This window comes from Parasteatoda tepidariorum, chromosome 1 (genome assembly GCF_043381705.1).
Source record: "Parasteatoda tepidariorum isolate YZ-2023 chromosome 1, CAS_Ptep_4.0, whole genome shotgun sequence".
Taxonomy (NCBI): Eukaryota; Metazoa; Arthropoda; class Arachnida; order Araneae; family Theridiidae; genus Parasteatoda; species Parasteatoda tepidariorum.
Genome location: NC_092204.1, coordinates 90,839,449 through 90,864,170, shown reverse-complemented (window position 1 = coordinate 90,864,170; position 24,722 = coordinate 90,839,449). Strand labels below are relative to the sequence as shown.

The 24,722-nt window shown below is 30.9% G+C and overlaps 2 protein-coding genes across 4 annotated transcripts in view; both read right to left on the bottom strand.

The window, feature by feature from the left end:
• Positions 1-414: 414 nt before the first annotated feature.
• Positions 415-19,756, bottom strand: LOC107454661 (uncharacterized). Of its 3 annotated transcripts, none has more exons than XM_016071931.4 (5): positions 19,601-19,698; positions 7,368-7,494; positions 5,356-5,498; positions 3,147-3,321; positions 415-699 (listed from the first exon to the last, which is right to left on the bottom strand). In XM_016071931.4, the coding sequence occupies exons 1-5, from the start codon at positions 19,638-19,640 to the stop codon at positions 516-518; spliced, it is 669 nt and encodes a 222-aa protein (XP_015927417.1). In that variant the 5' UTR covers positions 19,641-19,698; the 3' UTR covers positions 415-515. The 3 variants fall into 3 exon arrangements, with proteins under 3 accessions (XP_015927417.1, XP_015927416.1, XP_015927415.1); XM_016071930.3 differs by lacking the exon at positions 19,601-19,698 and adding an exon at positions 9,342-9,498; XM_016071929.3 differs by lacking the exons at positions 415-699; positions 3,147-3,321; positions 5,356-5,498; positions 7,368-7,494 and adding exons at positions 10,429-10,758; positions 12,943-13,117; positions 14,070-14,212; positions 17,144-17,270 and having other exon boundaries at positions 19,601-19,756.
• A 1,939-nt stretch (positions 19,757-21,695) lies between these two features.
• LOC107454636 (uncharacterized) overlaps positions 21,696-24,722 on the bottom strand; it is a gene marked incomplete in the record, with an annotated part of 14,838 nt that continues 11,811 nt past the window's right edge. Inside the window, 1 exon segment of the mRNA XM_043040778.2 lies at positions 21,696-22,029. Within this exon segment, the coding sequence (XP_042896712.2) occupies positions 21,846-22,029 (184 nt within the window).

The following is a 24,722-nucleotide window of genomic DNA, read 5'->3' as shown; positions in this document are numbered from 1 at the left end:
AGTTATGTCATGTATTTAAAAGCAAAATGAATGGAAAAATGTTACTGATTCGCTTAGGAGAACCGTAAAAAATTTTCATACTATTATTCACACCAATGATTATTAATTAATGTTGATAATTATGCATCAATTGAAATAAAAAAAATTACCTTTCCATTGAAAAGTGAAGTTAATGTCAAAAAAGATACTTATTCGTTTTGGGAAAACATAAGAAACTTAAACCTTATGCTTAAACAATGCTGGTAATATGTAATTATTGAAATTTAAAAAAAAGCTTTTAATGAATAAACAAGTTTGTGGGAAATTCATTTAGGAGAATTATTCGTAGATAACGCTAATTAATTTTTATTATATGTACTTCTGGTACCTAAAATAATTTCAGTTACACAAATCTTTGAATAATGATAAAAAAGGTAAAGAAAAAAAACGTGAAATTTTATTGTGAAAAAAAAAAAGAATGGAAAATAACAACAACGATAAACAAAATTCAATCACTGAAATCTGTATTCACTCTCTTATTTTCTAAATTCAAACTTCATAAGTTGCACAAATTCTTCAATGACAGTCTCGTGTTCCTCATGGCATACGTCCTTTGCCAGTCTGCTTTTTTCGACTAACCACAGGTATAAACTCAAGGCATCCTGACCGCATGAATTGGATAATGCCGTAGCTATGCACCCAACTTCAAATACAGTTTCCCTGCAAAAACATTTTAATTTAATTATAAACTGTAGGATTTTTATTGTTTTATCAAACTATGTTACTTGGTCATCTTAATACTATTTTTAAAATGCTCTAAAGACTTAATAATTGAAAAAAATCTAGTTGCAGAATCACTTGGCAATCGCTGGTAGGGTTGCAATTCGAATGTTGTTGTTTTTTTAAAAAATTAAAATTTATCGTTGATTTAAGACCCATTTCTAACTAAGCCTTTTAATTAAGTCTGATAAATTATACCTTAAATGACGTATTGATTCCGTTAAGGCTGCATTTTTTATACGGTTAAGTGCTATCAGATCAAACAAATGCTAAATTAGTCTTTAAATTATTTAATTTTAAATTAATAAACGATACGAAATGAATAAGATTATTTTTTTTAAATATGACTTTGGGCAATTTTAAGACTTGCACAGACCACAGTGCTGACATTAAATATCCTCAGTAGTAGACAGATCATGAGCTTGAATGCCCTAGCGGACTGGTTACCCATGGGAGATTTCCGGGTTTCGTGGTTTTCTCCTCCATTTAAAGCAAATGTGGTTCAGTTCCTACAAAAAGTCCTCTTGAAAGGCAAGTTTTTCTCCAATGCTTGACGCATGAGTTCTCTAGTCTTGTGGGTTGAGTTCGTAATTACAAAGCTATGGAGTTGCGCATCGATGGTCGAAAACTCAGAACTGGATCCATTGCTCACCGCCGGGTAAAAAATATTCAATTAATTTGAAATCAGCAATACAATGCTACGTATTACCTCTTTTTTTTAATAAAAAAAACACAATTTTGTGCAATTTTAAGTGCTAATTAGAGTGGATGTCTCTTCAGAAATTAATTAAAACATAATCCTTGCATTACAACTTAATTACTATTTTTACTCCACTTATGGATACGAAGTTTATCAATAGTTTTTAATTTGTTGGTTTATTTTACTTGATGAGTTTGTAAAGGACAAAACAGTGTTTTATCTTTTCCAATATCTTAGAAATTATAGAAAAATATAAAACACACATGGCAACAGAACATTTTTGAAACAATCCGTGGATCATTTAAGAACTGAGGCATGGAACTGAGTTAATCTCTAAACTACAGCTTGTTTTGCGTTACTTATTTTGGTAACTTTTTGTTGTACTTGACGCGTTGATAGGTAAAGTGATACTACAGTTTTCGATTAACCTATTTGCATTAGTTTCCTTTAAACTATTTTCAGTATTAGCTTAAATTAACTATTGGCGTCATTAATATTACTTTCTTACATTAAATTGTACTTATACAAACTGAAAGTCTCAGATACATGATCAATTTTGCTTATTTCTTATTTGCTCGTGTCTATCCTCTCACTCAAGTGATTTTCCAGAAAAAAACTGTATTTCGTGAGCATACGTAAGAATTCTTCCGTCACAAAAAAATATTAATATGACTTAAAAATAGCACAGAAATGATATAAGCATAAAAGTACTATCATTCAAATAGTTGTTCACGTGAATACGAATCTAAAGCATGATTTAAACCAGAGTTGCTTAATCTGTGTGTTGTGACCACAATTGGGGTCACAGAATCTGTAGCAGAGGTCACCAAAAATTTCAGTATTTTTAAAATTTCCCTAACTTAATTTTACATCGACTAAATATTTTTTACGAAATGTATCTGAAAATAGATGTGGTAGAGATATTTATGTGAGACGACATTTTCGTCTAAAACCACCAAAAAATCAAAGTGACGATATCAAATTGAAACGATCTTGAAGAAATGTTTCGTTCTGTGATAATATAGTATACTTAATAATATAGAATAATAATAATAATAAGTTACATTAACTTGGTAAACTCAAGCGTATGATTTACAACTAAGTATCAATGGAATTTTTTAATAATTTAAAAATTTAACATTGTTCTTTGTCTTAAAAATAAAAGTTAAAGTTAATGATCAAAAACTACAACTTCCTTCTATTACAGTATAAATGAAGAAACTGAGAGTTTCTCTCATGCGCGAACGGAATTGCTCCATGCTTATGGGAACCCACAATTGTTTTATAAATAAAGGGGTTCCCGCACTAAAAAGTTTCAAACTCCTGATTTAACTACAACTCACATATTTGTTGGTATTTTTTTTATCACGTGAAAAAGGCTATCCTAGAAAAGTGATCAACTAATGACAGTATTTATTTTTCCATTTAAAACTATATAACTACAGAAGCGAAAATTTTAAAATTCAAACATTTCTTTGCCGCAATTACACAGATAAATGAATAAAAAATACTGCTGAAATACGGAAGCCTTGCAACGCCACACGATTGGAAGATACAGTTTTTGTTTTGATAATGTCCATGAAAGTTATACAGAAATATACATTAAGTGAATACAATAGTGTCCCAATTAACTACAAAGATGCGACGGACCCAATTAACAACTATTATAAATCATTTAGATACTTACAAACAATTTTCTAGTTCTCTACTTATTTCAGCTGTGTCCCCTGTAACGAGTAACTGCATTTTCTCAATGATATCTGGAGTTTCTTCCATTAGAGTTGCGAGATGAGTTGAGCAGAAATGTTGACCTTCGGTTCTCTGTATGGCTCCACCCATGCATTTTATGTTGTCGACAACAACTGTTAACAAAAATAATCAAAGACAAATAATTATTAATTAAAAAATTTTTTCAAAAATTAAATTAACAGGATTAATTAATAATGATTGCCCAAATGAAAGAATAACACACGCCAGGTAAACTAACTTTGGATGTGACGAAAAACAATAGATTAATCTTTGAAACAAAATGAATCAAATTAAAGATAATAAATTTATGAAAAAGGGTGCAAAATTTATAGAAACGGTCAAGAAGTACACATCGGATCAAACATAGATAACTTCACGTGTGAAACATTTTTAAACTATGCATTCAGCAGTACCAAACTCTATCCCCAATCTCAACCCTGTGGAGTGAGGTTGGAACGAATGTGGTTGGAACAAATTCAAAACTTCCTATAGTATTTTTATTGCCTTCCTCTACTTTCCTTTATTTTTATTGCTGATTAGGATTTTCCACAAAAAAATCACCAATTTGATATACAAGTTGTATTTTGGTGTTCATGTATAATGCCACAATTGCAAAATAAGTTGGGCAAAAAACTGTTTATGTATAAAAGGCGGTACACACTATCTCTTCGAAAATTAATTCCAAAATTAATAATGTTAGATATTTGACCGAAATAGCTCTATTTATTGAACTTATATCAGGAAAACACAGTGCTCTGTTGAAATAATTAAGTGCAAAATGTTAGCAAAATATCATTTGAGTTCTTACGAGCAGTTAGACGACTGGAAGCAGTTCAAAATATCACCACTGTTACCCAAGTAGTGGGAGTGTCATCTCGAGAATAAAAAAGACCACTGAATGTGGATATACCATGCGATAGTATACGGGTGGTTGTTGTAGAAGCACCACACCTCAATAGTAACTATATGTTTCTCCAGTAGCGAAAAGGAACAGAAATGTAGATTCTTGGCAGATAGCTGCGAACATTGCCACCACCACTGCATGTATACATGCGTTTTCCAGAACCATCTCACAGCATTGTTCCAGAGTGATGAACTATGACGAATCCCGATTCACCATGACAAATGATTCTGGCTACCAGATAGTATAGAGAAAGATGAACATTGTGCATAATATTAAGTTCATGAGCGTGATCAGTAAGCCCCAAGCATGCCGGCATAAAGCGCGCACACCTCTTCACATCTTTGAGCGAGGTAACTTTAACATCGCAGTGGCATTGTAGGGAGATTATTCTGAACCATGCCTGACCTATTAGGTCCATGCTCCGACTGTTTACGGACGACAATGGGTGGTTACGTTGGTGAGCTGAGGTATTGGACACACTTGAAAGTAAAGATATTGAACGTATGCTATGATGATTTGTTTATTCCTAGGTCCTAAATCCTATAGAGTATATCTAGGATATCCTTGGCAGACGTGTTTTACAAAGAACACACCCTTTCCAAACTGCGCAATAGCTGAAAACCACTTTGCGAGAGGAGTGGGACAATATCCCACAAAGACTCTTCATTCTGTGCATTAGTATCCGAGGTAATGACAAATTTTACTGAGGTACTTATTTCTGTTTCATTCAGGCAAAAAGACCCATTTTTCAGGGCTGCTTTGAAATCGTCCAATGAGTATCTTTTTTATTTTTAATATTATTATTTTTCGATGGGTCGATATTTGAACTATTTTGCTTTATAATAAATGCTCATTGTTTCTACTAAATAGGAACTTATATTCATTTCATCAATCAGCATTTATTATTAATTATTCAGAAAAATGCAACTGTTTCTTAGCAATTGTCTAGCTGTGTAAAAGTCGTTATTAATTTTTTTTTATTTATATCTTTTAGTTATAATGAATAATATATATATCTGTCTCCTTCTGGTGTGGTGTTAGATTGATTCCTGGAAGATTGGCAGAAAGCTGATTGCTAAACATTATATTTGAAAATATTTCACTCATGTAATCTAAAATTGTTGCTCTGATGTGCATTTTTTAAGAGTTTTGATAATTGACATACATTTTAGCACCTGTAATTGATAATAGATAAGGATTGATAATTGATAATAGATCATAAGGTAATAGATTTAACTTTTACCTCGGTAAAGTGGTGACTCCTTGTTGCACATCAATAAAATTACACCAAAATCGAAAATTCCTCGATAGGGAATAGCATTTGCTTCGTCCGTGTCGCAGTTTCTTAGAAATTCTGAAATGCAATGATGGAAAGGAACCAGATCTCTAAAATACAAAAAAACTTATTATACGCAAGATAAAATCTACAAAAGATTTATTGTATAGTTCGCAAAATAAAAAATCGGACTATCCCAAAAAACTTTTGGTCTGCTTACTGATCGGAATTTCACGGTCGAGGACTCAATCTTTATAGTTTGAGAGGTGACTTCAAATACATGCTAACTAAATACTGGAAATTATATTCTAAGTTACGGAATCAGACACAAAACCGTTCTCCAAACAAAAACAAATTTTTTTTCGACGGATTTAGGTTTATGACCCTCATAATAGTAGTAATCTGAGAATTCTGAAAAAGTCATATTTTTAAAATCTGATTACTCAGGAACACTTCGACCGATTTTACACAAATTTTATGATTTGCCATTTGAAATTGCGTTTTTTAAAATGATGTTAAAACTTGTATATCTTCCAGTTCAAAATTTCTTCGATCCTTATTAAATAAAATAATAAAAAAATAATAAATATCTACTAAAAGTTGTATTTTTCAATCTCTGGATAAACCGATTTTATAATTTAGTGCAAATATTTTTCAATTAACTTAAGAAATTCGTGAGATACGTAAAAAGTAAAATCAACATTAAGAAGTTGCTGCTTTGGACAGGTCTCCTGACCAAACTATTGGAACCTAACATCCTAATCTGTAAAATCCTAACACTATTATACTGTCAGTAACATTCTAAAATCCTTGTTTTTTTTAAAGATTGAATAAAGGCATGCAAGGAACGTCACAAAAATTGGAATTTTTAAGCTTTTACTTACATGTATTATAAACCTTCCTTTTGCATTTTTGGCAGGCTTTGTCCAGCCTCTCAAATCCAACATTTTGCTCGTGTTGCTAACTTAATGATCAGACCAACCTGCATTTTTAAAGTGCTACAGAAAGTTAATGAAAATCTGCGCAAATAAACCTTATTTCAGTTATGGTCTTAAGGTATAAAATAAACCTTGAGAAGGTGAATTTATTTCCGTTTTGAATAAGCCTTTTTGCTCTTGATTTGCGAATGATGATTGATCTTCGAATTCAGTGTTTTTAGCCTTGTTTTGTAAAGGTAGATTCAATCTTAATAAAGGGCATAGCTAAATATAACATTGCTTCTAGCTCGCATGGTTTATTTGCTAATCAAATCTTGTTGGGGTTTGTGATAAAAGTTGTTACTTTTATTAAAATAAACTTTACACTGCTTTGCAGGACAAATAGTCCCTAACTACTGTTTGTGCTATATTTATCTCTTTGACTCACATTGGAGAAAATGAACAAAAAGGCTTAAAAATAAAGATATTCGTGTGGATTGATATTCGTTCCATACGCGTAAAATTAAAATTTTAATATAGGGAAGTTCTTGAAGATTTAATTGTTAATAATTGATTATGTGGTTTGAGGTTTGTATTTTTACCGTTTTTAGAATATATCACAAAAACGACCAATAAATTGTGCTCAAATGTTAAACATGCTAAAAGTTCAAAATCAAAATATTTCAGATAAGCCCTCAGCTAAATTTTCACTAAAGGGAATAATAAATTTTCAGTTAAATCGACTTCAAAATGAATGCACTCACCTCAGAAAATTTTCATGTATCTGAACACTAAAAATGGTGGCAACTACTTAACACCATAGTGATGTTTCAATAAGTGTTACACTTCGCCAAAGAATAGCTCCTAGCGTATTGAAGCGTATTTATTATCTTATACACTACTTGCAGTAAAGTAGCCACCATTATGCTTATTATTCAGTTACCCTAAATTTACAATTACAGTAAGATATGATACACGTACGAATCAGTAAAATTGCGTTTAGCATGCATTAAAAGAAAAGCAGTGTTATATTTCATCAAAGATCAGTTTTCAATTACTTACTCGCATAAGTCGTCCACATCTTCAGCTGATTCTGGAAACTTATCTTTACTTTCAAACTTACATGTTACGAACGGGTCCTTCTCACAAAGATTGCTCTCACTTTCTTTCAAAGTACTGGTGATAATACCTATAAGCAAGTAATCAACATTCGTCAAATTTCAACTTTGTAACCATATTCCGCTGGCTTTGCATTTTCCCAATATTAATTAGTGATGCAGTAAGTTTCTAACACTGTATAATGAACCGGGCAAATGACCGTTTAAGATATTTTGCATCAAATTGCGCTTATCATCTTATCATTTTTGACTTCATGACTTCTTCTAACAATCATATGCAGTTAATATTCTATTATTATTATTTTTTGTATTTCGTTTCTGTCGAATAATACTCGTCGTATACCTATTTCTATAACAACCGGTCATTTGATCGAGAGAGCAATGTATAGCTTTATAGGGTTATCGAATCAGAAATTACGATGTAATGCGTGTTCAACGTATTGCATTCGATTAGTTGCACATTTCTGCGAAGACTGTTGCGTAGTTAGTTCAGTAATTAGTTCAGTTGCGTAAATTTCAGTTAGTTCAGTTGCGTAAATTTCAAGAAAGTACCAAACATTTTAGATTGGGGTTTTTGTACAAGAAAAATTATTATTGGGTTCAATAATTGCGTTCATAGTTTTAGACAGCGTGAGTGATAAACTTAGATTTATAAAACAATTTTTTCAAATGTCTGATTTTAAAACTGAATTTATCTAAAACTGTTATACATGATACTTATAAGAAAGGTCCTGAAAACAGGTAGTTTGTGTTATATAACGTGTTTGATTATGTTGCGTTGCATGATGAGTATTTTTTTATCTTTATGTAATCCAATGAACATTGGATTAGTTGTTACGTGTACGACGTTTTCTGTACCAACTGTTATATTTTATCATAAGTTTTTCATGAAAATTCATCTACGATATGAATGAAATTTAAAATCGTATTAAATGCGAAAAAAATGAAAATTCGTACTAAATTTGCATCCTAGTTTACGTAATGCTTTTTTGGTTTTCTTACAAAATCAAGCAAACCATCTTAAACATGTTTAAGCAATGAACACGACCGTAAGAAATATTTCATTTGCTCTGAGCACAAACGCTATACTTTCCGCAAAAATAATGTTATTAATAATAAATAAATTAATAAATAAAAACGGAGCACATTGAGACACTTTTGATCGAATGATCGGGTCTTTACTCTTGGGATTCAATCATAATGTTTTGAAATGCTGGTCATAAATATGCTAATTATGTAGTGCAGACCTTATTTTAGGTTAAGAAATGTGACACAAAACATACTTTCTCTGTATAAAAATACCTTTTTTTAAGGTATTCGGATATCAGATCCACTTAATAGAGGGGGCAGCCGCATTAGGAGAAATATGGTTCTAATAGTTTCGTAGGAGAGATGTCCAAAGTTTGATTCCCTTAATGGTAATTTTACTTTAAGCGTATTTTGAAATGTCTCTGGAACTTTTTGAAGGAATTGAAAAATTTTTGTTACACAATTATAAAATTAGTTTATTCAATACAAATCTGACGTAAAATATATTATTATAATATTACAAGTTAATTATCTCAATAACTAGAATAGAATTTACTGCAACCTGTTTCTCTCTATAAGCTGTGATTTCTTAATTGAAATTTTTAGTCTATTTTGAGTCAAGATACACAAATTTATAAACGCTACATGTAACAGGAAGTTACGTAAAAGTGGCAACAAATATCCTCATACGCCACTGGGGGTTAATAATTAAAGATTAACTATTTCCAGTAAAATTTAAGTTATATTGCTCAACAAGTTTATATCGCTCAACAAGTTTATATTGCTCAACAAGTTTACATTGCTCAACAAGTTTAATTAAACAAGTTCATATTGCTCAATAAAAAAAAAAGTTACTGTATTTCTTAAAAAAATGAAAAAGTGATGTTACCTTGAAAGAATGCTGTAGTAAGCAGTATCAAAAATAACATTTTGGGCCTGAAGTCAATTGGGCGTTACATGAAACAACGAACCAAATCGAAAGAGTTGAATAAAATGACCTTTAAATGTATATTTCAGGAAGCACTTTAAAGGAAGTCTTAGAATTGATAAATAACAATATCCGCTAATTAATTCAGCTGATTATAATTTACACATTTGTTATTTTATCAACCGGAACAGATATTGAATTAAAAGATTTCAAAAGAGTTTTTATATATATATATATATATAATAANTATATATATATGTGTGTGTGTGTGTGTGTGTGTGCTTTAGAACAGACAAATAACTTAAATATTTTAAAGGTTGTAATATCTTCCTTCAAAAAAGCCTTTTTCCGAAAAAAATAAAAATGAAATGAAAATCAGTGCCTTCAGTGTTGGCAAATTTTTATGAGCCTAGAGAATACATATATTGGAGAAAGTCTTTAAACATTAAAAAATTAGACCACAAACGATTTTCATTTTAACAAAACTGTTGTTTTTCTCCATATTGAACTTTTGCTTTATTTTCATAATAAGGGTAGACAACGCTGATTTTAGATAAGCTAAATTTAACTAACAGTCATGATCAACAGTTGCAAACTAACAGTAGTCATAAAAATAGCATATAATTAAAGAAGCCTCAGGGGTTAGAGATTTTCATCTAATGAAGCAATGAAAATTTTGTGCCTAACTGGTTCAATACACGGCCTACTTCTTTCTATGTCACAGGGATTAAAAAACTTCCAAAACATTGGAAATTTTTTTAAAATGTTCACGGAAACTATAAAATAACTATGTAGATAATATAAGATGCAAGTAAGTAGATGTAGGTATTAAAAAATATTATCTCAACTGCTTCTGCCTGCTGAGAACAAGGGCCGGACTCCCCGATTTTGAGACTAATGACTTGGTTGCAGCAGTTTATACGCAATTCGCCTAATACACGAAGTAAAATGGAAAATGATTCGATTTAAGGAATTTTCAGGTAAGACAATGAACGTCAATAAAATAATTTTAGTTACATAAATGTTTGAATAACGACAAATAGGAAGATATAAGTTTAGAACTTTATTGTGAACAAACATCCAACGAAAGGAGTTGCAATTATATTTTAGGTTTTAGATGAGAGAACAATAAAAATAGCTTATATTTTAGTACATGTAATTATAAAAAAAACTCTGAAATCTGTATTGATTTTCTTATTTTCTCAATTCAAACTTCATCAGTTGCACTAATTCTTCAATCACCGTCTCGTGTTCTTCATGGCATACTACTTTTGTCAGTCTACTTTTTTCGACTAACCACAGGAATAAACTCAAGGCATCGTGACCGCATGAATTGGATAATGACGTAGCTACACACCCAACTTCAAGTACATTTTCCCTGTAAAAAGATTTTATTTTAATTACATTGACTAACTGTTGAATTTTTATTGTCGAATTAAACTATGTTACTTGGTCATATTTATACTGCATTTGAATTTCTCAATGAGACCTAATAATTTTAAAGAATATCAAGTTGCAAAATTACCAGGCATTCGATGGTAGGCTTACAATTTGAAGAAATTTTTTTAAATAAAAATTTAAAATGTACCGATGGATTCAAGATCCACTTCTAATTAGGCCTTTTAATATAGTAAGTTTTATGTCAGCTATGTTATATCTTAAATGACCCATTAAATTCGCTAAGGTTGCATTTTGTGTACTGTTAAGTACTATCAGATCATGAGATGCTAAATGAACTAAAGTAAGTAAAGTCCATTAGATGCTAATTTTTTTAAATTCTTTAATTTTAAATTAATAAATGCTACGAAATGATTTTTCGTTGTTTTTTTTTATTGATTTTGCTTTATTTTTTATAATATATCATAGGGCAATTTTAAGGCTTACACCGACCACAGTGCTGCCATAAGAAATCCTCAATAGTTGACGGATCATGGGCTTGAATCAACACCTCCTATATAAGAGCAGGCCTCAGCACGGGTTACCATAAATATCCTTTAGTAGTCCAAACTTAATGACATATTTCGTATTCTCAACCAATGCGCAGCTTAGTACCCTTAACGAAATGACATCTTTCTTATTTTTCATCTACAGCGCAGTTAGATCGGACTAGGAGGTGTTGCTTGAATGTCCTGGAGGACGGGTAAACCATGGGGGAATTTTGTGATTCGAGGTTTTCCTTTCCATGTAACACAAATGTGGTTCTGTTCCTTTAAAATGTCCTCAGGAAGGCTAGTTTGTCAAAATGCTTGATGCGTTCTATTGTTTTTTGATTGGGTTCAATATTACAAAGCTATGTAATTGCACGTTGATAGTCGAAAACTCAGAACTGGGTCGATTGTTCAACGGCGGTAAAAAAATATTCAATTAATTTGAAATCAGCAATATCATGCTACGTATTACCTCTTTTCTTTTCAAATGTGCAATTTTAAGTACTAATTAGAGAGGATGTTTCTCAGGAAAATAATTAAAATGTAATTTTCGCATTACAAATTTACTATTTTTTCTCCACTTATGGTTACGAAGTTCATCAACAGTTTATAATTTTACGGAACGGTTTGGTTTTATTTTACTTGATTAATTTGTTAAGGCTAGAACCATGTTTTGTATTTTTCAATATCTTAGAAATTTAAGAAACACAAATCGCAACAGAACATTGTTGAAACAATCCATGAATTATTTGAAAACTGAGGCCATAGAATTGAGTTTGTCTTTAAACTTCAGCTTGTTTTGCGTCATTTATTTTGTTTATTTTTTGTTGTGCTTCATGATGCGATGTGATATGGTGAAGTGATGATACAGTTTTAGTTCAGCTATTGGAGTCATTAATAATACTTTCTTACATTAAAATATACTTATACACACTGAAAGTCTCAGATACATGATAAATTTCATTTATTTCTTATTTACTTTCGTCTAGCCCCTCATTCGAGTGATTTTCCAGAAAAAGCTGCATTCCCTGCGCATGCACAGGAATTCTTCCGTGGCCAAGAAAATAATTCAAATGACTTAAAAATAGCACAGAAATGATATAAGCAATAAAGTACTAACATTCAAATAATTCTTCATGTGAATACGAATCTCGATAAAGCATGATTTAAACCAGAGTTTCTAAAACTGTGCACTACGACCCCAATAGGGGTCCCAAAACCAGTAGCAGAAAACTCTCCAAACATTACAGTATTTTTAAAATTACTCAAACTTAATTTTACAATGACTAAATATTTTTACGAAATTTATCAGAAAACAGATAAAGATATTTATGTGAGACTTCATTTTCATCTTGAATCACCATAAAATCAAAGTGTCGATCAGATCTAAACGATATTGAAGAAATGCTTCGTTCAGCAGTGTCGGCTATTTTGGCAAGATTTAATAATATAGTACAAGAATAAAAATAAGTTACATTCATTTGGTAAATTCAAGCGTATAATTTATTAGGATGTATTATTTATTAGCACGTATTAGGATAATCTTATTTTTAACTATGTTTTTAAGTTTTCAATTAATAACAAACAAGCAATGGATCCCATTAACAGCAATTATAGACAAGTTAGTTACTTACAAACAGTTTTCTAATTCTCTCCTTTTTTCATCTGTATCCCCTGTAACGAGTTCACGCATTTTCTCAATGATATCTGGAGTTTCTTCCATTAGAGTTGCAAGATGAGTTGAACAGAAATGATAAGGTTCGGTAGGCTCAAAGACTCCAGCAATGCATTTTATGTTGTCGACAAGAACTGTGAACAAAAACAATCAAGACATATGACTGGTGATTTAGAAAAAATTTTCTTCAAAAAGTAAATTAGCAGGATTAATTGATGAAGATTGCCCAAAGGAAACAAGGACACGCGAAAGGTAAACTAATTTTTTATGTTTAATTGAAACAAAGAATTATTCCTTGAAACAAAATGAATCACATTAAAAATAATAAATAACGATATGATATCGACCGTATACAATGACCTGTGTATTCCTCGAACCTGAATCCAATAGAGTATGTGTAGGATGCCCTTGGAGGACGTATTTTAAAAAGAACATACCCTTTCTAAATCGTTCAAGAGTGCAAAACTACCTTGCGAGAGGAGTGGGACAATATCCCGCAAATACTCTTCGATAGGTTAGAGGACATTATGAGTACGTTGCCTCTCGCCTCAAGCCTTGCGAGAGGAATGGGACAATATTCCGCAAAGACTCTTCCATAGTTTAGAGGACAGTATGAATAACAAATAAAACCTCTGCATTAGCGTTCTAGATAATCACACATCTTATTGAGATACACATTTCTGTTTCATTCTGGCAAGACCCCTTTTCGATGGCTGTTTGGAAATCGTCCAATGAGCAACTTTTTTATTTCTATATTATTTAATTTTATTTTTCGATACATCGATATCTAAACTATATTTTGCATAATAATATATGCACATTGCCTTTACTAAATAAGTATTTAATTAAATTTTTTTAATCAACCCGTATTATTAATTATTCCAAAAAATGTAATTTTTCCTTAGCAATTGTCAGGCAATCCCGTTAATATATATATATTTTTATTTTATTATTTTTTATTATTCTATCTGATATACTGACGCGTAGAGGACTAGTATTGACGGAAGGATAAAAGCTAATAATATATTTCAAAAAATTTTCACACGGGTACTTGAAAATTCATAAGATAATGTATTTAGCTTTTACCTCGGTAAATTGGTGACTCCTTGTTGCACAGCATTAAAATTGCACCGAAATCGAAAATTCCTCGATACGGGATATCATCTCCTTCATCCGTGTCGCAGTTTCTTAGGAACTCTGAAATGCAATGATGAAAGGGTACCAAATCTCTAAAAAAAAAAGATATTTGTGTTACGAATGATAAAATCTATAAACGATTTATTGTACAGGGCACAAATTAAAATACGGACCACCCCGAATAAATTTTGATCTAATGATCTTCATTTTCTATGACTAAATCTTTATGGCTTGAGGGGGTACTTCAAGTACGCTGATTAATTGGAGCATATGATATTTTAAGTTAAGAAATCAGTCACAAAAACGTACCCTCTCTGTCTAAAGGTACATTTTTTCGAAGGATTTAGATTTATGACCCCCTCAACAGATTCGGATTTTTGACGACCAAAATAAAGAGGGCAGCCGCACTTCTGAAATTATGGTTCCGATAGTTTTGTCAGGAGAGCTGTCAAAAGTTTGGCCCCCTTAATGTTAATTTTAGTTTTCGCGTATTCCGTCATATCTCTAGAGCTTTTCAAGCGAATTGAAAAATTTTCGCATTAAGTAATATAATTCGTTTATTCAAAAATAACTCAATGAAATATATAAAAAGCATTCCCTCAACAATCCGTTGTGGACTAGAGGGATCATGGAGGTTTAGGCTCAACAATTTCTTGACCAACAGCATGATTGTGTCAATGTGGTCAGCACTGTGCACAGTCCGCCTTTACTTTCCATACAGTGATGGTATTCATTGATCTGAAGCAGGATGAACTTCAAGCTCAAACTGGGAACCAAACTCTAGTTTTAACAATGACAGCCCAGTGTCTTAACTGCTGAGCCATCGCGACTCGACATGCAAAATATGACTTTTAGTAAATATTTATTATTTTAAATTATTTTATTAAATAATGGGCAAAAAAAGTTTTAAATTGAAAGGTATAAAAATTTTGGCATCATATTACAGAAAGCAGTTTTAAATTGTAAATTATAAAATTTGTGAAAAATCGGTCGAATAATTAAAAAAAATTGAATTTTGAAAAATTCGTGTGTTTTAAATTTTATTTTTCCTGAGATATTCGACTAATTTTGCACAAATCTTGTAATTACATTCTTTGAAATGATGCAAAAATTTTTATACCTGACAATTCAAATTTTTTTAGACTATTATTAAATAAAATAAAAAATTATAATTATGATTGAGTTTGAGAACGTGAAAATCCGATCAGTAGATCAAAAGTCACGATGATCCATTTTTTTAACGCACCGTACAACAATTTATTCATTTTTTTCCTGATTTTAAATAATTGAAAGTAGATTCAATTCCACCCAATACTATATTCGCATTTATCGATATCGCTCTAGTTAAAGAGGTTTCGAAAAAAAAACGAAAAAAAAAAAAGCTCACGGGTATAATTTTTAGTAAAAAAATTTTATAAAATGTAAAGTAGTTAGAGGAGCTCTTTTATTTTACCTTGGTCTCAAAGTTTGCAGAAAGACCTTAAAATTTTATTAAAAGAATTGTCAGAATTAGCCCAATTATCAATACTTATATATAATTTGCAAAAACCTCTTTAATTTTATTATGAAAAATGTATGTTTCAAGAAGCCAGTTTTCTGACTTTTGATTACAAAAATTTGAAAATAATACCAAAAAAAATTAAAATTAGGCTATCAGTGAAATCCTAACACTATTAAATTTTGTAAAGCCACTGGAAATCCTTGCATAATTAATTAATGCCAGACATTATTAATTAAATATATTTTTTACAATATTTTAAGTTTTGCAGGGGGTCAGCCATTAGGTTTTGTCACTTTCCAAGTTTAGAACTATTTGAGTATTTTTCTTTTGCTTCAGATTGCTTTAGTTTCTTATTATGAGTTATTCTTGTTTAATACTTAGTTTTCAAACTTCAATTTTCATACTTTAATGGTGACTACACATATTGTTGGATACTGGTCCCCAACCCTGAATAGTGACACTAGTTTATTCACTGTCGTGTTTTCGAGAGATCGGAACAGCTCTGTATTAAGGTCACCGGGCTTTCAGTGCAGATCCTGAGAGCTGTATTAAGATCATGGTTGGGGCGCAGTCGCTTCTGTATTGCAATTAGCCGTCAATCATGAACAGGCTCTCGTTGGGTGTGATTGAGACTGAGTAGCAACAGCGCGAGGTGGTGGATAATGTCACAGTCACAAGTAGATAGTCAACTGGTCAATGTAGACAATCCCTCCAAGTAAGCGTGTTCAAATAGACGTCAAGATTGGCGTGTTCATATTGAAGTCGGAGTTCTGTCAAGGTAGGCATGTTCGCATCACGTCCGAAGGTCACCATTGTGGGGAGAGTAGGTGCCGATAATGTCAACCTTCATCTATGAAAAGGTATCCTTAGATATAATCGAGTTAACATGACTTATATTCTAGGGAATTAGAATTGTAATTTTCTAATGGTAGACACACTACACTAGCTTTGCTCAGGCACTCAAATCCAAAATTTTCTTTGCATTGAAAACTTAATGACCAGGCCAACCTACTCTTTTAAAGTTTTAAATCAAGTAAATAAAAGTCTGCGCAAATAAACCTTATTTCAGTGATGCTTCGAAAGATATAAAATAAACCTTAAGAGGGTGAATTTATTTTCGTTTTGAACCGTTTTCTACCCATGATTTGTGAATGAATATTTATCCTCTAATTTAGTAAGTTTTTTTAGCCTTGTTTTGTAAAGGCAGATTTAGTCTCAATTTAAAAGGTTTATCATGCAGCTTTATCATGCAGCTTATTTCAAATTTCATATTATAAAAACTGGCATAATTAATTTTAAAATTGCTTCAAGTGTGCCTGGTTTATTGTCTTATCATTTGTAAAACTTTTTGGGTTTTGTGATTAAAGTTGTTACTGACAGTAACTCAACATTTCAAATTACAGTAAGATGTAAGAATGAGCAAAGTTACTTTAAGCATGCATATACAAACTACAAAAAAAATAAATAAATAATTTAAAAATAGAAATAAAAAAATTTAAAAAAGCAGTTTTTCATTACTTACTCGCATAAGTCGTCAACATCTGCAGCTGATTCTGGAAATTTACCTTTTTTTTCAAACCTGCATGTTTCGAAAGGGTCTTTCTCACAAAGATTACTCTCAATTCCTTCTAAAGCACCGCTGACAATACCTGTAAGCAGATAATCAGCATTTTTTTCCATAACTGTAGATTTGTAATTTTGAACCTAATCCAAAAGACAAGAAGCCTCTTGGATCAAGTACCGGGAGCAATTTGGTTTCATGATGGAAACCCGCTTTTGTGTTACATGGAGAGGAAAACAACGAAACCCTCCCATGGCTAACCTGACTGTAAAGCAACTCTAACCCATGTTCCGTTCACTACTAATCATACTTTACGTCTGCACTGTGGTCGGCGCAAGCTGGATACAAAAATTCGCATCGACCTACCATTAATGCCCAGATAGCAAAATAAGATTTAATTTCACTCAGAAAATCCTTTTAATGTAAACCTAAATAGGCTTTTAAGCTCTTTAAGTGTTAAAATCTTAAAACGTTATCTGTGATAATCTGCTCTATTCTACTCACATTACCCAAATCCAAAACCTTGGAAAACAGCCTTCTGTATAAAAACCTTAAATCGAGGTTGTCTTAGGGTTTCCAAGCCTGAAAAACCCTTGCTAGTCTTAAGGTTAAAATAATCTTAAATCTAGATAATTATAAGGTTTCTTTTTGCAACGTTTTGTATGCTCAGCTAAAATACACCTTGTCATGAAATTTTAATGGCTAATGCAATTTGATCCTATCGCTAACGTGAAGTCAGCTAAAACGTCAATATGGACCTAAGAGACAATGCTTTAAAAAAAAAAAAGCTCTAAATATAATTTTGAACTATTTTAGGATGAAAGGTTTAAAACTGCAATATTTTTGCGCCATTGAAAAAAGTTTTCTAGTGCAAACGTTTTAGTGACAATAAAAAGAAAATTCCGACGCGAGGATGCCGTAAGGTTCCATGCTTTCTGGGATGGGACCGAACCCAGTTCAACTCCTTGAAAGAGCAGCGTTCTATCCCCGAGCCACGACGGCTCAAAGTAGGAATCATCATTCGTCAATTTTCAGTTTTGTAACCGTTTTTCACTAGCTTTTCCTTTTCTAAATTATAAATAGTCATGTAATAAGTACCTTCATCAAACCAATTGATTTACTTTGATTACTAATTATACCGCACAGTTTAGCACTAAAAAATACTGATGCATAATTTCAGATAAAACTATGAGTGCTTAAATTATTAATTTATTTTGAAAAATACGAAAATTTTTGCTGCACTGAAATCAATTTTAAAAAGTAATATATTTGAATTGTCTATTGTTGTATTTTTGAAAAATACAAAAGTACACAAGAGAGTTTTAGCGGTTGAATTTTAATTTTTGACTCCAAGCATGTACATTATTTATGAATGCATTTTGTAAGTATATAGTATGAGTAATCTGTCAGGAACACTCCATAGTTTGACAATATTTATATTCTAGAAGTTTCTCTTAGTGGCATGAGTCACATATGGAAAAAACAAGACTTGAATATTTTTAGGAGATTCTTTTTGAAAACTAGGAAAATTCATATTAACCTTGCATCCTAGTTTACATAATGCTTTTTTGGTTTTTATACAAAATCAAGCAAACCCTCTGATATCTTAGACTTGTTTAAACAATGAAAACGACCACAAGAAATATTTCATTTGCTCTGAGCACAAACGCTATACTTTCCGCAATAATGATGTTATTAATAATAAATAAATTAATAAATAAAAACGGATCACATTGAGAAACTTTCGATCGAATGATCGGGCCATTACTCTTGGGATTCAATCTTAATAGTTTGAAATGCTGGCCATAAATAGTAGCGCAGACCCTATTTTAGGTTAAGAAGTGTGACACAAGACATACTTTCTCTGTATAAAAATACCTTTTTTTAAGGTATCCGGATATCAGATCCGCATTAGGAGAAATATGGTTCTAATAGTTTGGTAGGAGAGAGGTCCAAAGCTTAATTCCCTTAATGGTAATTTTACTTTACGTGTATTTTGAAATGTCTCTGGAACTTTTTGAAGGAATTTCAACACATTAACGCAATTATAAAATTAGTTTATTCAATACAAATCTGACGCAAAATATACATTATAATATTACAAGTTAATTATCTCTATAACTAGAATAAAATTAACTGCAACCACGTTTCTCTCTATAAGCTGCGATTTCTTAATTGATATTTTTAGTCTATTTTGAGTCAAGATACACAAATTTATAAACGCTACATGCAACAGGAAGTTACGTAAAAGTGGCAACACATATCCTCATACGCCACTGGGGATTAATAATTAAAGATTAACTATTTCCAGTAAAATTTAAGTTATATTGCTCAACAAGTTAAATTAAACAAGTTTATATTGCTCAATAAGGAAAAAAAGTTAGTGTATTTTTTAAAAAAATGAAAAAGTGAAATTACCTTGAAAGAATGCTGTAGTAAGCAGTATCAAAAATAACATTTTGGGACTGAAGTCAATTGGGCGTTACATGAAAAAACGAACCAAATCGAAAGAGTTGAATAAAATGACCTTTAATTGTATTTTTCAGGAAGCACTTTAAAGGAAGTCTCAGATTTGATAAATAACAATATCCGCTAATTAATTCAGCTGATTTTAATTTACACATTTGTTATTTTATCAACCGGAATAGATATTGAACTAAAAGATTTCAAAAGAATTTTTATTACCATTTAGGCAACGCATTTTTAATTATGTGTATTTTCAAATTGGTATTTTATTAACAATTATACTATATATATATATATATATATATATATATATATGTTACGGTCAAAACGCGATGTGCTTATTCAAGAATGCCCGGTAGGCGGCGCATCTGCAATTCCGGCGGGTTACGATTACGGTGATTTATAATTCATTTTTTAATTAAAGGAAGATAGGTAAATTTTTTTTGTTGACCATTTTACTAATTTTTTAATTTCTTTTGTATTTCCAATAACTTTTACTNTTTTCTCATGCATATCATTATTATTGGCATAATGCGCTTCATAAACTAAAAAAACAGGATTTTCTATCTTTTTTACTTTTAATTTTACGAACTTTTTATTTGCGTGACGGAATGACATTTTGGCAACCAAGCTTTTGGCATGCCGCTTAGAACTGGTAGTTTCTGCGAATTTTGCAGCTATTATTTTTCTGAACTATTTTATACTTTTAGTATAATGTGTAAGCAATGTAAAATGTGAATTTGGAAAATTAACTTCAGGTTGGCTAGCAGCTATTCGCTGTGACGGAATGACCGTGACGGAATGACAAAAAGTTTAGTAGAAGAAAGCCTTCATTTAAAAAATGTTTTATTAATATGTAAATGATAAACAGAATGTAACAGACAAACAGGATTAATATTTATGTATGAATTAGTAAAAATTTCAACAATTTGAAAATTAGGTTGTCTCTGAAGAGGTTTTATATCTAACTTGCCAGTGTCACATTTTATCTTCGTTCTCAGGAAATTCATGCATTATTAAGACATGTGACCGAATGACGTAAAAGAAGTTACTTTTATTTTATATATTAAACTTAAAATGTTTACATTTTGTTCTATATGCATATTTTTATCAAAATATTGCAAAAGGAAGATACATTTCTTTTATTTTATAAGTATTTTTCAAGAAAACAATTTGAGCACAAATGTGAACAATTCACTTGTCAGCCATGTGATTACTTTAGAATGCTGCCAGATTCAAAAAATTTAAAATTATCAAAAATGAAACGGCAATATGTAGACTTTGGCTATTTTTGAACATATTTTTAAAATTAAAATATGCAATTCATAAACAAAAAAAATTTCACTTAAAAGTTGACACTTCCGTGGAATTGCCCTCAAAATAAGGGAATTATTCTCAGCGTTTGAAAAATTTTATGAGCCTAGTAAATACGTATATTGGAGAAAGTCTTTAAACATTAAAAAATTAGACCACAAGCGATTTTCATTTTAACAAAACTGTTGTTTTTCTCCATATTGAACTTTTGCTTTATTTTCATAATAAGGGCAGAGAACGCTAATTTTAGATAAGCTAAATTTAACTAACAGTCATGATCAACAGTTGCAAACTAACAGTAGTCATAAAAATAGCATATAATTAAAGAAGCCTCAGGGGTTAGAGATTTTCATCCAATGAAGCAATGAAAATTTTGTGCCTAACTGGTTCAATACACGGCCAACTTCTTTCTATGTCACAGGGATTAAAAAACTTCCAAAACATTGGAAATTTTTTTAAAAAGTTCACGGAAAGTATAAAGTAAGTATGTAGATAATATAAGATGCAAGCAAGTAGATGTAAGTATTAAAAAATATTATCTCAACTGCTTCTACCTGGTGAGAACAAGGGTCGGATTTTGAGACTAATGACTTGGTTGCAGCAGTTTATATGCAATTCGCCTAATACACGAATTAAAATGGAAAATGATACGATTTAAAGAATTTTCAGGTAAGACAATGAACGTAAATAAATTAATTTTACTTACATAAATGTTTGAATAACGACAAAAAGGAAGAAAAAAATGTAGAACTTTATTGTGAGCAAACATCCAACGAAAGGAGTGGCAATTATATTTCTGGTTTTACATGAGCGAACAATAAAAATAGCTTATATTTGAGTGTATGTAATAATGAAAAAACCTCTGAAATCTGTATTCATTTTCTTATTTTCTCGATTCAAACTTCATGAGTTGCCTTAACTCTTCAATCACAGTCTCATGTTCTTCATGGCATACTTCTTTCGCCAGTCTGCTTTTTTCGACTATCCACTCGAATAAATTCTTGGCATTGTGACCGCATGAATTGGATAATGACGCAGCTACACACCCAACTTCAAGTACAGTTTTCCTGCAAAAAAAATTATATTTTAATTAAATGGATTAACTGTTGAATTTTTATTGTTGAATTAAACTACGTTACTTGGACACATTTATACTGCATTTGAATTTCTCAACAAGACCTAATAATTGACAAAAAAAATCAAGTTGCAATATTACCAGGCATTCGCTGGTAGGCTTACAATTTGAAGGAATTTTTTAAAATAAAAATTTAAAATTTATCGATAATTCAAGATCCACTTCTAATCAAGCCTTTTTATATAATAAATTTTAATTCAGCTATGTTATACCTTGAATAACGCATTGATTTCGTTAAGGTTGCGTTTTGTGTACTGTTAAGTACTATCAGATCATCAGATGCTAAATGAACTCGAGTAAGTAAAGTACTATCAGATGGTAAATAGTTTATATTCTCTAATTAAAATTAATAGATGTTACAAAAAGATTTTTGATTGATTCTTTTATAATAATACTTTGGGCAATTTTAAGGCATGCACCGACAGCAGTGCTGGCATAAAATATCCTCAATAGTAGACGGATCATAGGCTTGAATGCTCAAGCGGACGGGTTAAGCGTGGAAGAATTTCGTGTTTAGAGGTTTTCCTCTCCATGTAACGCAAATGCGGTTCAGTTCCTTCAAAACGTACTCCAGTTTGCCCTAATACTTGATGCGTTCACTTGTCTTCTGGTTGGGTTAAAAATTACAAAGCTATGGAGTTGCATATTGATAGTGGAAAACTCAGAACTGGGTCTATTGTTCCACGCTGGAAATATTTAATTAATTTTGAATCTGCAATGTCATACTACGTATTACGCCTTTCTTGCAATTTTAAGTTCTAATTAGAGAGGATGTTTTTCCAGAAATTAATTAAAAATTAATTTTTGCAGTAAAACTTATTTACTATTTTTAGTCCACTTACAGTTACGAAGTTTATAAATAGTTTTTAATTTTTACAGTACTATTTGGTTTTATTTTACATAAATATATATATCATAATTTATTAATTATTGTATTCACTATAACTAATATATTTTATAATTAATCATAATTTATAAAGGATAGAACCGTGTTTTGCATTTTCAAATATCTTAGAAATTATAGAAAAATATGAAACACATATGGCAACAGAACATTGTTCAAAAAATCCTAGGATCATTTGAGAACTGAAGCTTTTGAACTGAGTTCGTCTCAAAACTACAGTTTGGTTCGCGTTATTTATTGTGTTTATCTTTTGTTGTACTTCATGACACGTTGAGAAATGGCGAAGTGATGCTGCAAATTTAGGTTAACTTATTCGCATTAGTTCTCGTTGTAAATTATTTTCAGTATTAGCTTAAGTTAAGTATTGGTGTCATTAATATTACTTTCTTATATTTAAATGTCCTCGCAGGGAATTCTTCCGTTGTTAAAAAAATATATTAAAATGACTTAAAAATAGCACAGAAATGATATAATCATAAAAGTTCTATCATTCACATAATTCTTCGTGTGAATACGGACCTCTTTAAAGCATAATTTAAACTAGAGTTTCTTAAACTGTGCGTTGCGACCACAATTGGGGTCGCAGATCTTGCAGCAGAAGTCTCCAAAAATTTCAGTATTTTTAAAATTTCTCAAACTTATTTTTACAATGACTAAATATTTTTACAATATATATCAGAAAATAGATAAAGATATTTATGTGAGACTGCATTGTCATCTTTATCCACCATAAAATCAAAGTGTCTATCAGATATAAACGATATTGAAGAAATACTTCGTTCTGCAGTACCGACTATTTTGACAAGATTTAATAATATAGTACAATAATAAAAATAAGTTACATTAATTTTGTAAATTCAAACATACGATTTATTAGGATGTATGATTTACTATCACGTATTAGGATGTGCCTATTTCTATATATGTTTTAAGATATGTTAATAATTTAAAATTTCAACAATGTTCTACGTCTTAAAAATAATTGAAGTTAATGCTCTAAAACTACAATAGTTTAATGCGGTAAAAGTGAAGAAACTGAGAGCTTCACTAACTGGTGGACGGATATGCGCTATGCTTATGGGAACCCAAAATTATTTTCGTAAGTATTGTGGGGTCCCCACACTAAAAAATTTCAAACCCCTGATGTAAACTATAACTGACATAAGTGTTAGTATTTTTTTATTGCATGAATAAGGCTCTCATGAATAATAACCTAGAAAAGTGATCAACTTAATAACATTATTCACTTTTACATTTAAAATTATATAACTACAAAAACGAACATTTTCAAATTCAATCATCTCTTTGCTACACTGTAAAAAATCTCGGTTAATGTTTATCCAATACTTGGTGCAAAGTTTGCTAATTGCACCATAAATAGGATAAATCAAAAATTATTTTATCTAGGTTGCACCATAAATTGGAAAATATGATCAAGAAATGCGTTTATGGCGCAATCGATTGCACCAAACTTTCGTACTATGACAGGCACGTGACCGATGACTTATTACGTAGTTGTTGACAAGATGGACGACTTTGTTGTTGAATCTTGATATCATCTCATGCAAGTTGTCTTTGAAATTGTCCATTTCTTTTGAAGGTAAGTAAACTTTTCTTAATTATTTGCATTAATTACAGTTCATTTCTTTAATATCAACTTTAAAAATTTTGTTGTCTGTTCCGAAAGTGTTAGCTTCAAATTTCTTATAGGAAACTGTTTC

Bases quoted from the DNA above. Each gene is read 5' to 3' on its own strand.
- LOC107454661 (XM_016071929.3), bottom strand. From the start codon at position 19,640: ATGTTATTTTTGATACTGCTTACTACAGCATTCTTTCAAG. The intron at 17,271-19,600 runs GTAATTTCACTT...ATCTGCTTACAG, and splicing joins TACTACAGCATTCTTTCAAG to GTATTGTCAGCGGTGCTTTA. The intron at 10,759-12,942 runs GTAAGTAACTAA...ATCTTTTTACAG, and splicing joins AGAGAATTAGAAAACTGTTT to GGAAAATGTACTTGAAGTTG.